This window comes from Rhinoderma darwinii, chromosome 11 (assembly GCF_050947455.1).
Source record: "Rhinoderma darwinii isolate aRhiDar2 chromosome 11, aRhiDar2.hap1, whole genome shotgun sequence".
NCBI lineage: Eukaryota > Metazoa > Chordata > Amphibia > Anura > Rhinodermatidae > Rhinoderma > Rhinoderma darwinii.
In genome coordinates, this window is record NC_134697.1 from 87,865,727 (window position 1) to 87,880,965 (window position 15,239).

At 42.9% G+C, this 15,239-nt stretch overlaps 1 protein-coding gene across 1 annotated transcript; it reads left to right on the forward strand.

Moving 5' to 3' along the window:
- The first annotated feature begins 1,681 nt into the window (after positions 1 to 1,681).
- Positions 1,682 to 11,106, forward strand: LOC142663704 (uncharacterized). Its single transcript, XM_075842477.1, has 5 exons — positions 1,682 to 1,788; positions 2,948 to 3,091; positions 5,807 to 5,986; positions 6,064 to 6,142; positions 9,513 to 11,106. The coding sequence occupies exons 2-5, from the start codon at positions 3,011 to 3,013 to the stop codon at positions 10,868 to 10,870; spliced, it is 1,698 nt and encodes a 565-aa protein (XP_075698592.1). The 5' UTR covers positions 1,682 to 1,788; positions 2,948 to 3,010; the 3' UTR covers positions 10,871 to 11,106.
- The last annotated feature ends 4,133 nt before the right edge of the window (positions 11,107 to 15,239 follow it).

The following is a 15,239-nucleotide window of genomic DNA, read 5'->3' on the forward strand; positions in this document are numbered from 1 at the left end:
ATAGGGACATTATACTGTGTGGGGGCAGTTATAGGGTCATTATACTGTGTGGAGGCAGTTATAGGGACATTATACTGTGTGGAGGCAGTTATAGGGACATTATACTGTGTGGGGGCAGTTATAGGGTCATTATACTGTGTGGAGGCAGTTATAGGGACATTATACTGTGTGGAGGCAGTTATAGGGGCATTATACTGTGTGGAGGCAGTTATGGTGACATTATACTGTGTGGAGGCAGTTATAGGGGCATTATACTGTGTGGAGGCAGTTATGGTGGCATTATACTGTGTGGAGGCAGTTATAGGGACATTATACTGTGTGGAGACAGTTATGTGGGCATTATACTGTGTGGAGGCAGTTATGGGGGCATTATACTGTGTGGAGGCAGTTATGGGGGCATTATACTGTGTGGAGGCAGTTATGGTGGCATTATACTGTGTGGAGGCAGTTATAGGGGCATTATACTGTGTGGAGGCAGTTATGGTGGCATTATACTGTGTGGAGGCAGTTATAGGGACATTATATTGTGTGGGGGCAGTTATAGGGTCATTATACTGTGTGGAGGCAGTTATAGGGACATTATACTGTGTGGAGTATACAGTATAGGGGCATTATACTGTGTGGAGGCAGTTATAGGGACATTATACTGTGTGGAGGCAGTTATAGGGACATTATACTGTGTGGAGGACAGTTATGGTGACATTATACTGTGTGGAGGCAGTTATGGTGGCATTATACTGTGTGGGGGCACTATGGGGGCATTAAATACTGTGTGGGGGCACTATGGGGGCATTATACTGTGTCTGGGCACTATGGGGGCATTATACTGTGTGGAGGGCAGCTATGGGGGCACTATACTATGTGGGGGCACTATGGGGGCATTATACTGTGTGGAGGACACTATGGGGCATTATACTGTGTGGGGGCACTATGGGGGCATTAAATTCTGTGTGGGGGCACTATGGGGGCATTATACTGTGTGTGGGCACTATACTGTGTGGAGGGCAGCTATGGGGGCACTATACTATGTGGGGGCACTATACTGTGTGGAGGACACTATGGGGTATTATACTATGTGGGGGCATTATACTGTGTGGAGGACACTATGGGGTATTATACTGTGTGGGGGCACTATGGGGTATTATACTGTGTGGGCTAAACTAGGTGTGTATGGGCAGGGATTGGGTGGGGTTAGAGGCGAGGCTTATCGTTACAAACAATTCTTGCATAAGTTTGTCCCTCTTTATAATAATTACAAGTTGGAGGTGTGATTTGGAGGGGGTGGGAGGAGGTTTTGAACTCTGTGGCTTTTGTACACACTAGATTTGAATTAACACAAAATGTGATTTGTTTCTGGTAATTCCCATTAACTATTAATACAGGAAGCCCACAAAAATATAAATATCATATAAGATGAATAATAATATTTTGTCATAAGCCCCAATTCGTGTGCTCTTCCCCTTTAAATATTTCTAGTAGACTTCAGAGGCGTAGTCAATATTCTGGTCACGTGAGAGGCGTCATTAATCCTGTTCTTTCCCATAACGTGACGCTCGACAGCTGCTTACTATGACATGGGGTGTCAGCCAATCAGAGAGTGCAGCCGCCGCGTCCCCTGCTCCAATCACGCGCCTAATCTCCAGCAGAGGCTTGAAACACAAACCCCAGAAGTGACGTGGAACGCAGAACCAGGAAGTGATGTGGCTGAGTCCAAACCTCGTTTTTTTTTCTTGTTACGTGATAAATGCATGGAAGCAGCGGCTGGAGGGTGTCTGTGGATGAATACAGGTGACGGTGCTGTGCTGTGCTGCTGTGCGCTGACATTTATGGCATATGTCATGCATTTAAAATAGGTGCAACAAGACACAGGGACTTATGGAGGGAGGCTGCATGAACTGTATGTAATCTGGTTTATGTACATGATGTAGTAAATATTGTTATGTTTGTGCTACAGGCTTGCTATACACGAAGGTGACAACCTGTCACTCACATATAATGTAACACAGGATCGGTCCATGATCGGTGGGGGTCCGACACACGGACCCCGCACAGATCAGCTGGTCCGGCGCCTCCATGCATCGGACGTAATTGCCAGAAGCAGTTGGCTCCGGCAACGGCATAGCGGCCGAGCTGCAGTACTGTATTCAAGTGAATAGGAGCGGGCCTACAGCACGGCCGCTATGATATGTAGGGAGCCAACTGCTTCCAACACCGAACATAGCATTATGCGCCATAACATCTGGTGGCCACCGGGGTGTGGGTGTCTGACCCGCACCGATGATATGGTGATGACCTGTCCGGTGGATAGGTCATCAGTTGTCAGAAGGTGGACAACCCCTTTAACATTTGTATATATTTATATTAGAATCAGTCACTCCTATATAACACCTGTTCTATACATTGGAGCCGGCTGTATCTCCTGTCCGATCATTGGTCACATTCCTATTGAGGATATAACACTGGAAGAGCTTTTCCCATGAGAGACATTTGACATATCCACAGGACACGTCATAAATGTTAAATAGATGCGGGTCCCAGATCTAGGACCTTCACCTATCTCTAGAACGGGGCCCCCTAAACCCTGTTCTACCTTTTTCTGCTCCCGGCCACTTCCTTACTATATGGTCGGGAGTTACGAAAACCGTGTCGCTCGCATTCTACGCTGTTTCCGTAACTACCATACAGTTCTATGAGACTTAAGGAAACCGCGTAGCTCAGCGAGTCCGGCCTCCCGGCCATATGGTCAGGAAAAGGCAAGGAAGGTAGTGGGAGTAGAAAAAGCTAGAACGGGGTCTAGAGGAGCCTGTTCTAGAGAAACGTGCGGGTCCCAATGGTGGAACCCACATCTATCTGACGTTCATGACACATCCCGTGGATATATCATAAATGTCTCTCGTGGGAAAACCCCTTCAATTTACTAATTGATCACCGTTTCTTTCGGTTGAAGGGTTGTCTTGGAGCAGTGAGGACGCCACGTTGGTCACCGGAATTAAGGTTTTCTTCTCCCTGGATGAGGATGGACCCCAACAGAAGTCAGATGACCGGAGTCTTAAATCTTACGCTGGAAATCATCTACATGCTCACTGGCGAGGTGAGGAATTCTGGGAAGATTTTTAAGCGTGATCTTTGTGATTTTACATTTTGAGGCTTATGTATTCCGCTTTAAAATCAAAGAGGAGGTCCCTGTTCATGTTCTTGTGGAGAGGAAAACCTCCAGCTGCCAGAAGGTGACCCGTCCACGTTTTGTGTGTATTGGTTTACTTGGGAACAACGAGGGCTTATAGTGATAATGTGTATATTTAAAGAGGACTTGTCACTTGGTCATATAAGTATAACTGTTTACTGATCTGATTAGCGCCGTCTCCGATTCCAGCGCTGGTTTTCTTTTTTTCCTGGACCCTCTCATTCCAGAAATATGGCCACTGTTGTGTTGGCTCCCTATATGCTGTAGTTAGCCAACAAGGCGTGAACTACCCTCAAGCTGCCTCGCGCTGGTTGGTCAGTATCAGAGGCAGGGAAGCTAGCCCCACCCCCTTGGCTAACTACAGCAAATTAGCATATAGGGAGCCAACACAACAGTGGGTCATATCTCTATATCAGGAAAAAAAGAAAAACAGCGCTGGAATCAGGGAGACAGCGCTATTCAGGTCAGTAGACCAGTTCAACTTATAGGACCTAGTGACAGGTCCTCTGTAAGGCCAGGATCACACACCGTTTTAATGCTGTTTTTGGCTCAGTTTTTTTGAGCCACAGCCAAAAGTGGATCTGAAAGGAAAGGTATAAAGAAAAGACTGATACGTCTTCTTTCTTCTGTGTTCACTCCAGTGTTTGGCTTAAAAAAATGCCCCATAAACTGCATCAAAACTGCATGTGTGATCCCGGCCTAAATGCTTTGGACGACTTTTGTGTGTTAATACAGTCCATACATAAAAATTTTTATTTGTTCTGTTATGACAAATCATATAAGATACCTGTCACCGTTTAATAAATGTATTGTGGATTAGCGGGTACAAAAGTGTGATGTTTCCTAATAATGGCACCTCAAGGTGGGACTGGGCAATTAATAAAAAGAAAACACACGAAATTCAGCACAATTATTCGACGTCATCTTGTGAATTTCAATTGTTTTTTTTCCACCCAGGCATTATACTGTGTAGAGGCAGCTATGGGGGGCATTATACTGTGTAGAGGCAGCTATGGGGGGCATTATACTGTGTGGAGGCAGCTATGGGGGGCATTATACTGTGTGGAGGCAGCTATGGGGGGCATTATACTGTGTGGAGGCAGCTATGGGGGGCATTATACTGTGTGGAGGCAGTTATGGGGGGCATTATACTGTGTGGAGGCAGATATGGGGGGCATTATACTGTGTGGAGGCAGATATGGGGGGCATTATACTGTGTGGAGGCAGATATGGGGGGCATTATACTGTGTGGAGGCAGTTATGGGGCATTATACTGTGTGGAGGCAGTTATGGGGCATTATACTGTGTGGAGGCAGTTATGGGGCATTATACTGTGTGGAGGCAGTTATGGTGGCATTATTCTGTGTGGAGGACAGCTATAGGGGCATTATTCTGTGGAGGGCAGCTATAGGGGCATTATTCTGTGGAGGGCAGCTATAGGGGCATTATTCTGTGGAGGGCAGCTATAGGGGGCATTATTCTGTGTGAAGGGCAGCTATAGGGGGCATTATTCTGTGTGGATGCAGTTATAGGGGCATTATACTGTGTGGAGGCAGCTATAGGGGCATTCTGTGTGGAGGGCAGTTATAGGGGCATTATTCTGTGTGGAGGGCAGCTATGGGGGGCATTATTCTGTGTGGAGGGCAGCTATGGGGGGCATTATACTGTGTGGAGGGCAGCTATGGGGGGCATTATACTGTGTGGAGGGCAGCTATAGGGGCATTATTATGTGTGGAGGCAGCTATGGGGGGCATTATACTGTGTGGGGGCAGCTATGGGGGGCATTATACTGTGTGGAGGGCAGCTATGGGGGGCATTATACTGTGCGGAGGCAGTTATGCGGGCATTATTCTGTGTGGAGGCAGTTATATGGGCATTATACCTTTGTGGAGGGCATTTATAGGGGCATTATACTGTGGAGGCAGCTATAGGGGCATTATTCTGTGTGGAGGGCAGATATAGGGGCATTATTCTGTGGAGGGCAGCTATAGGGGCATTATTCTGGAGGGCAGCTATAGGGGCATTATTCTGGAGGGCAGCTATAGGGGCATTATTCTGTGTGGAGGGCAGATATAGGGGCATTATTTTGTGGAGGGCAGCTATAGGGGCATTATTCTGGAGGGCAGCTATAGGGGGCATTATTCTGTGGAGGGCAGTTATGGGGGCATTATATTGTGTGGTGAGCACTATAGGGGCAGTGTCGGCGGGGGTAAATTAGATACAGTAGTATACAGGTTTAGGCGATACATATTGATTCAATGACAGCATGCAAATAGGGGGCGTGGTATGAAAAAGGGGTGTGGCCTAAATAATCGTTCATCAATCATAATCGAGTTTAAATGTTCAATTAATCGTGATTTTGATTAAGGTCATAATTGCCCCCCCCCCCTAGCTTAAGGCCTGATTGGCTGAGAGGCATCACCTGGTCGTAGCCACTGAACTTGTGTTCCGAAAAGGAGTCACGCGTTACTTGAAATAGCCCCCGATGAAGCAGTATGTGCATCTTATAGATACTTGTTAAGGGTTTCAGATTTCCTATAAAAAAAAATCGTACTGTCTTAGGAGGTCTGATGGTGCCATGCTCGCTGTTAAGAGTGGTTGATTATCTTAATCTTTTAATAGGATTACACGGTTGTGAAGAAGACCTCTAGAGAACATGACGCACACAGTCCACGTGGTCCAGAGGGGTTGAGCAGGACCCAGAGCCTCACCATGGAGCTTCCACCTGACTCACAAGGTAGAACCAACGACAAGAAGATCCTAGAACTGACCAACAAGATCATTCATGTACTGACCGGAGAGGTGAGGACCACCGGGACATTATATAGTAATACATAGGTGTGTGTGGTGGGAGCATCACTGTATACATCTCCCTACAGGTGTGGCAGTATTTAGAAGGGCATACGGATCTGTACAAGTATGTAGTGCTGGAGAATCACCAACTCCTCACATCCTTGGGTAAGAAGCCGTTTTATTACCATCATAGTTGTTATACATAAGGAAACTTCTTGCTAGATATGAACATTTTACTATACATAAAGGCCTATTGGAGTGTGTTATGGTCCATAAGGGGCTTTATTATAGTAATTATATACTTGTTGAGGACAATATTATATTTTTGTATATAGTGGTAGTGTTATAGTAGTTATATTCTTGTATATAGTGGCAGTATTATAGTAGTTATATTCTTGTATATAGGGCAGTATTATAGTAGTTATATTCTTGTATATAGCGGCAGTATTATAGTAGTTATATTCTTGTATATAGGGGCAGTATTATAGTAGTTATATTCTTGTATATAGGGGGCAGTATTGTAGTAGTTATATTCTTGTATATAGGGGCAGTATTATAGTAGTAATATTCTTGTATATAGGGGCAGTATTATAGTAGTTATATTCTAGTATATTGGGGCAGTATTATAGTAGCTATGTTGTATATAACGGCAGTATTATAGTAGTTATATTCTTGTATATAGGAGGAAGTATTATAGTAGCTATGTTCTTGTATATAGCGGCAGTATTATAGTAGTTATATTCTTGTATATAGGGAGCAGTATTATAGTGGTTATATTCTTGTATATAGGGAGCAGTATTATAGTAGTTATATTCTTGTATATAGGGGCAGTATTATAGTAGTTATATTCTTGTATATAGTGGGCAGTATTATAGTGGTAATATTCTTGTATATAGGGGCAGTATTATAGTAGTTATATTCTTGTACATAGGGGGCAGTATTATAGTAGTTATATTCTTGTATATAGGGGCAGTATTATAGTAGTAATATTCTTGTATATAGGGGCAGTATTAGGGTATGTTCACACGGCCAAATTTCAGACGTATACGAGGCGTATTATGCCTCGTTTTACGTCTGAAAATATGGCTACAATACGTCGGCAAACATCTGCCCATTCATTTGAATGGGTTTGCCGACGTACTGTGCAGACGACCTGTTATTTACGAGTCGTCGTTTGACAGCTGTCAAACGACGACCCGTAAATTTACTGCCTCGGCAAAGAAGTGCAGGGCACTTCTTTGCCACGTAATTTGAGCCGTTCTTCATTGAAATCAATGAAGCACGGCTCAAGGTTTACGAGCGTCTCAGACGCCTCGTAAATTACGAGGAGGAGCTTTTACGTGTGAAACGAGGCAGCTGTTAACAGTCTGTCTTTTCACACGTAACTGCCTCTCAGCGTGTGCACATACCCTCATAGTAGCTATATTCTTGTATATAGGGGCAGTATTATAGTAGTTATATTCTTGTATATAGGAGGCAGTATTATAGTAGTTATATTCTTGTATATAGGGGGCAGTATTATAGTAGTTATATTCTTGTATATAGGAGCAGTATTATAGTAGTTATATTCTTGTATATAGGGGCAGTATTATAGTAGTTATATTCTTGTATATAGGAGGCAGTATTATAGTAGTTATATTCATGTATATAGGGGGCAGTATTATAGTAGTTATATTCTTGTAGATACGTGGCAGTATTATAGTAGTTATATTCTTGTATATAGGGGCAGTATTATAGTAGTTATATTCTTGTATATAGAGGGCAGTATTATAGTAGTTATATTCTTGTATATAGGGGCAGTATTATAGTAGCTATATTCTTGTATATAGGGGCAGTATTATAGTAGTTATATTCTTGTACATAGGGGGCAGTATTATAGTAGTTATATTCTTGTATATAGGGGGCAGTATTATAGTAGTTATATTCTTGTATACAGGGGGCAGTATTATAGTAGTTATATTCTTGTATATAGGGGGCAGTATTATAGTAGTTATATTCTTGTATATAGGAGCAGTATTATAGTAGTTATATTCTTGTATATAGGGGGCAGTATTATAGTAGTTATATTCTTGTATATAGGGGCCAGTATTATAGTAGTTATATTCTTGTATATAGGAGGAAGTATTATAGTAGCTATGTTCTTGTATATAGCGGCAGTATTATAGTAGTTATATTCTTGTATATAGGGAGCAGTATTATAGTAGTTATATTCTTGTATATAGGGGCAGTATTATAGTAGTTATATTCTTGTATATAGTGGGCAGTATTATAGTAGTTATATTCTTGTATATAGTGGGCAGTATTATAGTAGTTATATTCTTGTATATAGGGGCAGTATTATAGTAGTTATATTCTTGTATATAGGGGGCAGTATTAGGGGGGATTCACACGAACGTGTATTCGGTCCGTGCGGGCCGCGTGGTTTTCACGCGCCACGCACAGACCAATACAAGTCTATGGGGCAGTACAGACAGTCCGTGCTTTTTGCGCAGCGTTTGTCAGCTGCGCAAAAAGCGCGACATGCTCAATATCTCCGCGTATTTCGCGCATCACGCACCCATTGAAGTCAATGGGTGCGTGAAAACCACGCAGGTCGCACGGAAGCACTTCCGTGCGAACCGACTGAAACAGCGCACCAGCTGTCAAAAGGATGAATGTAAACAGAAAAGCACCACGTGCTTTTCTGTTTCCAAACATCCAAACAGAGTGTCTTTGAGATGAGCGAACCCGGACAACCGAACCGAACTTCACCGGGTTCGGCCGAACTCGGCAAAAAAATTTCCGGTACGCGATGTCAGGAGAAAGTCACTGTCCAGGGTGATGAAAGAGTTAAACTGTTTCAGCACCATGGACAGTGACTTCCGATCCCAATATACATGAACCTGTATAAAAAAAAACGAAGTTCTGACTTACCGATAACTCCCGGCTTCTTCCTCCAGTCTGACCTCCCGGGATGACAATTCAGTCCAAGTGACAGCTCCAGCCAATCACAGGCCAAGCACAGGCTGCAGCGGTCACATGGACTGCGGCGTCATCCAGGGAGGTGGGGCCAGATGTCATGAGAGGCGCGTCACCAAGGACGCGTCACCAAGGCAACAGCCGGGAGGGAAGTTCTCGGTAAGTACGAACTTTTTCTTTTTTTTTAACAGGTTTCTCGATATTGTGTTCGGCATTCACTGTCGAGGGTGCTGAAAGAGTTACTGCCGATCAGTTAGCTCTTTCAGCACCTTGGACAGTGACGGGCGTCGACTAGCCTCATCTCTATGATGGCGGCTGCGCGAAAATCACGCAGCCGCGCATCATACACGGATGACACACGCAGCTGTCAAGTGGTTTTTGCGCGCGCAAAAACGCAACGGTCGTCTGAATCTGCCCTTATAGTAGTTATATTCTTCTTCATTAAGGTCAATATTATAGTAACTATATACATTTTCAAGGGAGGCAGTATTATAGCAGATGCCAATGTATATGTAAATTAGTCACAAAAATTAGATGTATTAGTTTTACGTGCTTATAACTTTTCCTTCTGTAATAGATTTATCGGAGACCAGAAAAAACAAGGAACCAGAATCATGTGAAGATGGAAATGTTGTTGACATTGAAACTTATACACCCACTGACCATATACATGTTAAGGAGGAACCAAACTCATGTGAAGGGGAAATCTTCACAGACACTGGTACACACACCAAGTCTACTCCTATTAAGGTGGAACCAGCCTCATGTGAAGAAAGGGATATTGTCATCCATGATCGCTCCACATCCTTAGATCATATACAGCACGATTCGTCTCCCCAATTCAAGAAGGAGCCATATGGAAATGAAGCTTCCATGGATTCTGACATTTATACACCCAAGGGTTGTACAGAACTGGGTTATACAGGGACTCCTCTTTCAGGAGATCTTGAAGAAGGTTGTGGAACCCATAAAGTGGATGATGGTTGTAGTGGTTTCAGTAGTCCTGATCTTGATGAACAACAGTCAGAAAATAAGATGCCTTCAGGGTCACTTTTTGCAGCAAACCCAGAAACGACAACAGGAAAGGAACAATTTTTATGTTCTGATCATGGAAGTTTATTGTCCGATCAGTCAAATTTAGCAACACCTTCCAAACGTCATCCGGTCGTGAAGATCTTTACTTGTCTTTTATGTCATAAATGCTTTAGTACTAAACTAGGGCTGTTTAGACATCAAATAACTCACATAGGTCAAGAAAAGAAGGTCAAGAAGTCAATGGACTTAGTCCCAGATCAGACCGATTGTGATACTGAGCTAAGTAACTGCCAAAGGATGGCAAAATCTACTGCAGGATGTAAAGTGAACTCTATGGATGGAAGGTATCGGGGCTGTGAACATCAGAAATTTCTAGCTCGTCAATCAGATGATCAGCGAGACGTCAATAACGCGGTTTGTGTGGAGTGTGGAGAAGTTTTTGCCTTCAAATCACAAGCGCCGTCCATTCTTCCCGAAAAGACCCCGTTTTTATGTTCAGAGTGTGGGAAATGCTTTGCGAGCAGCTCCCATCTGGTTGTCCATGAAAGAATCCACGCCGGAGTAAAACCCTTTGTTTGTACTAATTGTGGAAAGCGATTTGCTACCGAATCCACTCTCGCCATCCACCAGAGAATACACACGAGAGAAAAGCCTTATTCCTGTACTGAGTGTCAGAGACGGTTCCCCTGCAACTCGCAGTTAATTATTCACCAGAGAACACACACAGGGGAGAAGCCATATTCCTGCTCTGAATGTGGTAAAGGATTCATCAGTAACTCTGACCTCCTGCGGCATAAAAGAATCCACACCGGAGAGAGACCCTTTAAATGTTCGGAGTGTGGAAAATGTTTCTCCCAAAAGCCGCATCTTCGAGAGCATCACAAAACGCACAGAAAATAAATCCTAAAAACATTTTTTCATCTAACTTAAAGAGGCTCTGTCACCAGATTTTGCAACCCCTATCTGCTATTGCATGTGATAGGCGCTGCAATGTAGATTACAGTAACGTTTTTATTTTTTTAAAACGAGCATTTTTGGCCAAGTTATGACCATTTTTGTAGTTATGCAAATGAGGCTTGCAAAAGTCCAAGTGGGTGTGTTTAAAAGTCCAAGTGGGCGTGTATTATGTGCGTACATCGGGGCGTTTTTACTACTTTTACTAGCTGGGCGCTCTGAAGAGAAGTATCATCCACTTCTCTTCAGAACGCCCAGCTTCTGCCAGATCACGCTGTGACGTCACTCACAGGTCCTGCATCGTGTCAGACGAGCGAGGACACATCGGCACCAGAGGCTTCAGTTGATTCTGCAGCAGCATCGGTTACAGCTCCTTGGAGAATACCCCCCGTATATACAGCCTCTAATAGAACATGCCACGATTTTATTTTTGTGGGACTCCTGTGGGATCCGACAGACAAAAATCAGTCACACGGAGGTACAAAGCCCCATTAACGGAGCTGTAATACGGCCGTGTGCAGGAGCCCTAAAAGTCTGGAAATAATCAGACGGAGTCCACAATGATGAGTTAACCAGGAAAAATTCCTTTTAAAAACAAATCTGGAATTTACAATGAATAATATATAACAAATGAAGAGGTTTACACTTTCAGTTGTGAAGTTTACATATTAACATTTTATTTTGGGTCATCTCCCTTTACGATCAAGTAAATTTGATAAATACTTCTCTCGGGCTGTTGAATAATCCCGAATATTTGATAATCCGGCACCCATCAGGATCTGATCAAAGACTCCACACCATAATCTCCAAAAGGACCACTCAATCTTGGAGCTGTGCTTTGGCATTATATGAATAGTGGAGTCCTTGGAATTTGTGATTTAATCGGAAGTAGAAAAACTATAACAATCTCTGGTTCCCTTTAACCCCTTAATGACCAGGCCATTTTGTGCGTTCATGACCAAGGATTTTTTTTTTGTTTTTTCACTGTCGCATTCTAAGAGTCGTAACTTTTTTTTTTTTATTCCGTCAATCTAGCTGTGTAAGGGCTTGTTTTTTGCGGGACGAGTTGTATTTTACAATTGCACCATTTTTGGACGCATATAATATATCGATTAACTTTTATTAACTTTTTTTTGGGAAAGAATTGAAAATAAGCAGCTATTCCAGCCATAATTTTCACCTAATAAATTTACGCCGTTTACTATGTGGCATAAATAACACGTTCCCTTTATTCTGTGGGTCGGTACGATTACGGGGATACCAAATATGTAAAGGTTTTTGTTTTCCTGCGTTTGCAAAATAAAAACCCTTTTTTAAATAAAAATCCTTGTTTTTGCATCGCCGCTTTCAAGAGCCGTAACTTGTTTATTTTTCCGTGGATGTGGCTGTACGTGGGCTTGTTTTTTGCGTGGCAGGGTGTAGTTTTCATTGGTAGTATTTTGGGGTATATGGGACATATTGATTAACTTTTATATGGGGGGAATGGGAGAAAAAAAGGAATTTTGCCGTTCTTTTTTGTGTTTTTTTTTTTTTAGTTTTTTTACGCCGTTCACCTGGCGGCTTAATTAATATTCAAGTGGTTACGATCGCGCCGATACCATACATGTGTTTTTTTTTGCACTTTTACTAACTAAAACCCACTTTATTTTATTTTTACTGTAATCTTTTTTTTCCAGAAACGTTAAACTATTTTCCTTTTTTTTTTTTGTTCACGTTGCGATCTGCTGATTGCTTATATAATGCTTTGGTATACTTAGTATAGTGTAAAACTGACCGGCAATCTATAAGGACATGCCTCTGGCATGGCCTAATAGGCATATGGTGAAGGCAGACCTGGGGGTCTTTGTTAGGTCCCCCGGCTGCCATGGAAACCGATCGGCGCCCCGTAATATCGTCCCAGGGCTGCTGATGGCGTGACAAAGGGAGCTCCCTCTGTCAAACACATTAGATGCCACTGTCACTATTGACAGCGGCATCTAATGCGTTAAACTGCCAGAATCGGAGAGCGTTTCTATTCCGGCAGTTGGAGCCAGTCACGATGGTACGCTGGCAGTACCCACGAGATCAGAGCAACTGATCTATCCGCCGCTATGCAGGAACTAACACCTGCTTGTGAGGGATATATCCGTCGCTCGTCGTTAAGGGCTTGTAACATTAATAAATTGTGGCCGCATTACGTCCATCTGATTGAGGCCTAATGTTACATCGACAGAATCCAGGTGACAAATTATCATATTCTGGATTATCAGGTGGACATTTGAATGAGGTCTTCAAAATGAATTTTACTGAGTCACGTGACCTAAAGACCCTTTTACACGAGCCAATTATCGGGCAAACGCTCATTAACCGGCTGATTGGATCGTTGTCGGCAGCATCGAGTGACAACATAATGTATGGCCGATCTTTTTTTTTTTTTTTTACTTATTGGACATACAATATCTATTCTCTATCCCTTATAGATTGTAAGCTCATTCGGCAAATCTGGCCAGACAACCTCATCCTCCCCACCCCTTGTAGCGATGTGCAAAAGTTGAGGGGGTTTTCAATACCGCTCTTCACAGCGGTAAAGCCTTTAGTCTGTACTAAAAATCTTTAGGGATATCACTCAGTGGCCAGGATGTACACAACTAGATATAGCCCGCTTTCACATGAGCGTAATAATATGGGGGCTTTTTTGTGCTCTGACCTCCTACGGTTTATCGGAACTTGAGCACCATAGGCAGAAACGTAGCGTTTTTGCTGCAAATTTCATAATCACAAATTTTTCCCCGCGATTACCACAAAACCGTGGCAAAAAGAAGTGTTTTCTGCTAAATGTATCCGGGAGAGCTTATTGCACTAAACATTGTCACAGCGGATCGGGCTCCGGCATAGGAGATCAGGAAGGCTGCCGCCCCTACTTTCCTATGCCGTACATCATCTGTGGATGGAGACATGTCCTTTAAGAAAAGAAAGCACAACAGAAGACCAAGTCCTAGAAAAGAAGAGTCCGGAAGAAGCAAAAGGTGAAGACTTACAAGCAAGTACGTAACTTGCAGATGGATCCAAAGTCAAGGTCATAACCAGAGGTGTAAAGTCGGCCATGGTCTACATCCCTAATCTATTTACCATCCTCCTCCTTTTATTTTCTAGGATCCGGGACAATACAACTATTGGCTAATATTTTAAAGGGTAACTAATCATTTGACATGTCAGAAGTTTTGATCAGTGGCGGTCTCCGTGCTCGGACCACCACCGATCGCTAAAACAAAGCGGCAGAAGTGCTTGGGTGATCGCTTAGTTTCTGATAGGATTTCCTCGGAGCGGTGTTTGGACTCAATGTAAAGTCTGACTCACTGCTCCGAGGAAAGTCGGTCAGAAATAAAGCAGCACAGCGATCACGTGAGCGCTTCAGCCGCTTGGTCTTAGAGATCGGTGGGGTTCTCTGTGCTCGGACCTCCACAGATCAAAACTTCTGGCAGGTCACTATGACTTTTGAAGTTGAATTAACCTTTAAGCCACTCTCGGCTACAGAAAATTTTCTTCAAGGGGTCCAGTAGGTGGTCCTACTCACTGATTTACAGCCAACCCAATATGAGCGTGCATGCATAGGGAGGTATAGCGGTCAGTGATTAGGACCGCCCACTGGACTCCTAAGTCCAGAATAAACAGAGGCTTAAATGAATAAATTACAAGTTATACTGAATGTTTTACCCAAAAACTATCAATCTGCTCAGCTCCTCCTGCTCTATAACATGCTGCCCGCAGATCGGATAGATTTTTCAACTTGACAAGTTCCCTTTAAATTGGCTTCTATAGACGGAAGGAATGTACAGAATATTTTGAACCATCTGATGGGAACAAGTGGGACTTATGTCTTTTTCTTAAAAGGACCATCAGTCTCAGACAGAGAAAACAGGAATGCCTTTGGTTTGTGAAAACCTTGTAAGATGATACTGGTTAGATATGTGATCTAAAGTGTCCAACATAACCATTACAATTCAGTATAATAAAAAAATACAATGTTTTAATATAATCCTGACTTGTAACTGGTGAAAAAAAAAGTAGATAAGTTACAGCTGCCATTTTATTAGCTACGGAGCTATATTGTCACAGAGTCACCAAGGTTTTATAAATGCATAGCCCCTGCTCTCGTCTGTGGCTCATCCTGTTAGGTTGTAATGCATGGCAGTTTGGGAGTGAAAAGCTTAAAAAAAATTGGAAAGACTTTTTGATACACAACAAACAATAGTGAAAATGTTATCTTAAGAACTTGAGATCCGTAGTTTTATGAAAAAAAATAATCATAATTTTATTATAGAAATAAACATTTAAC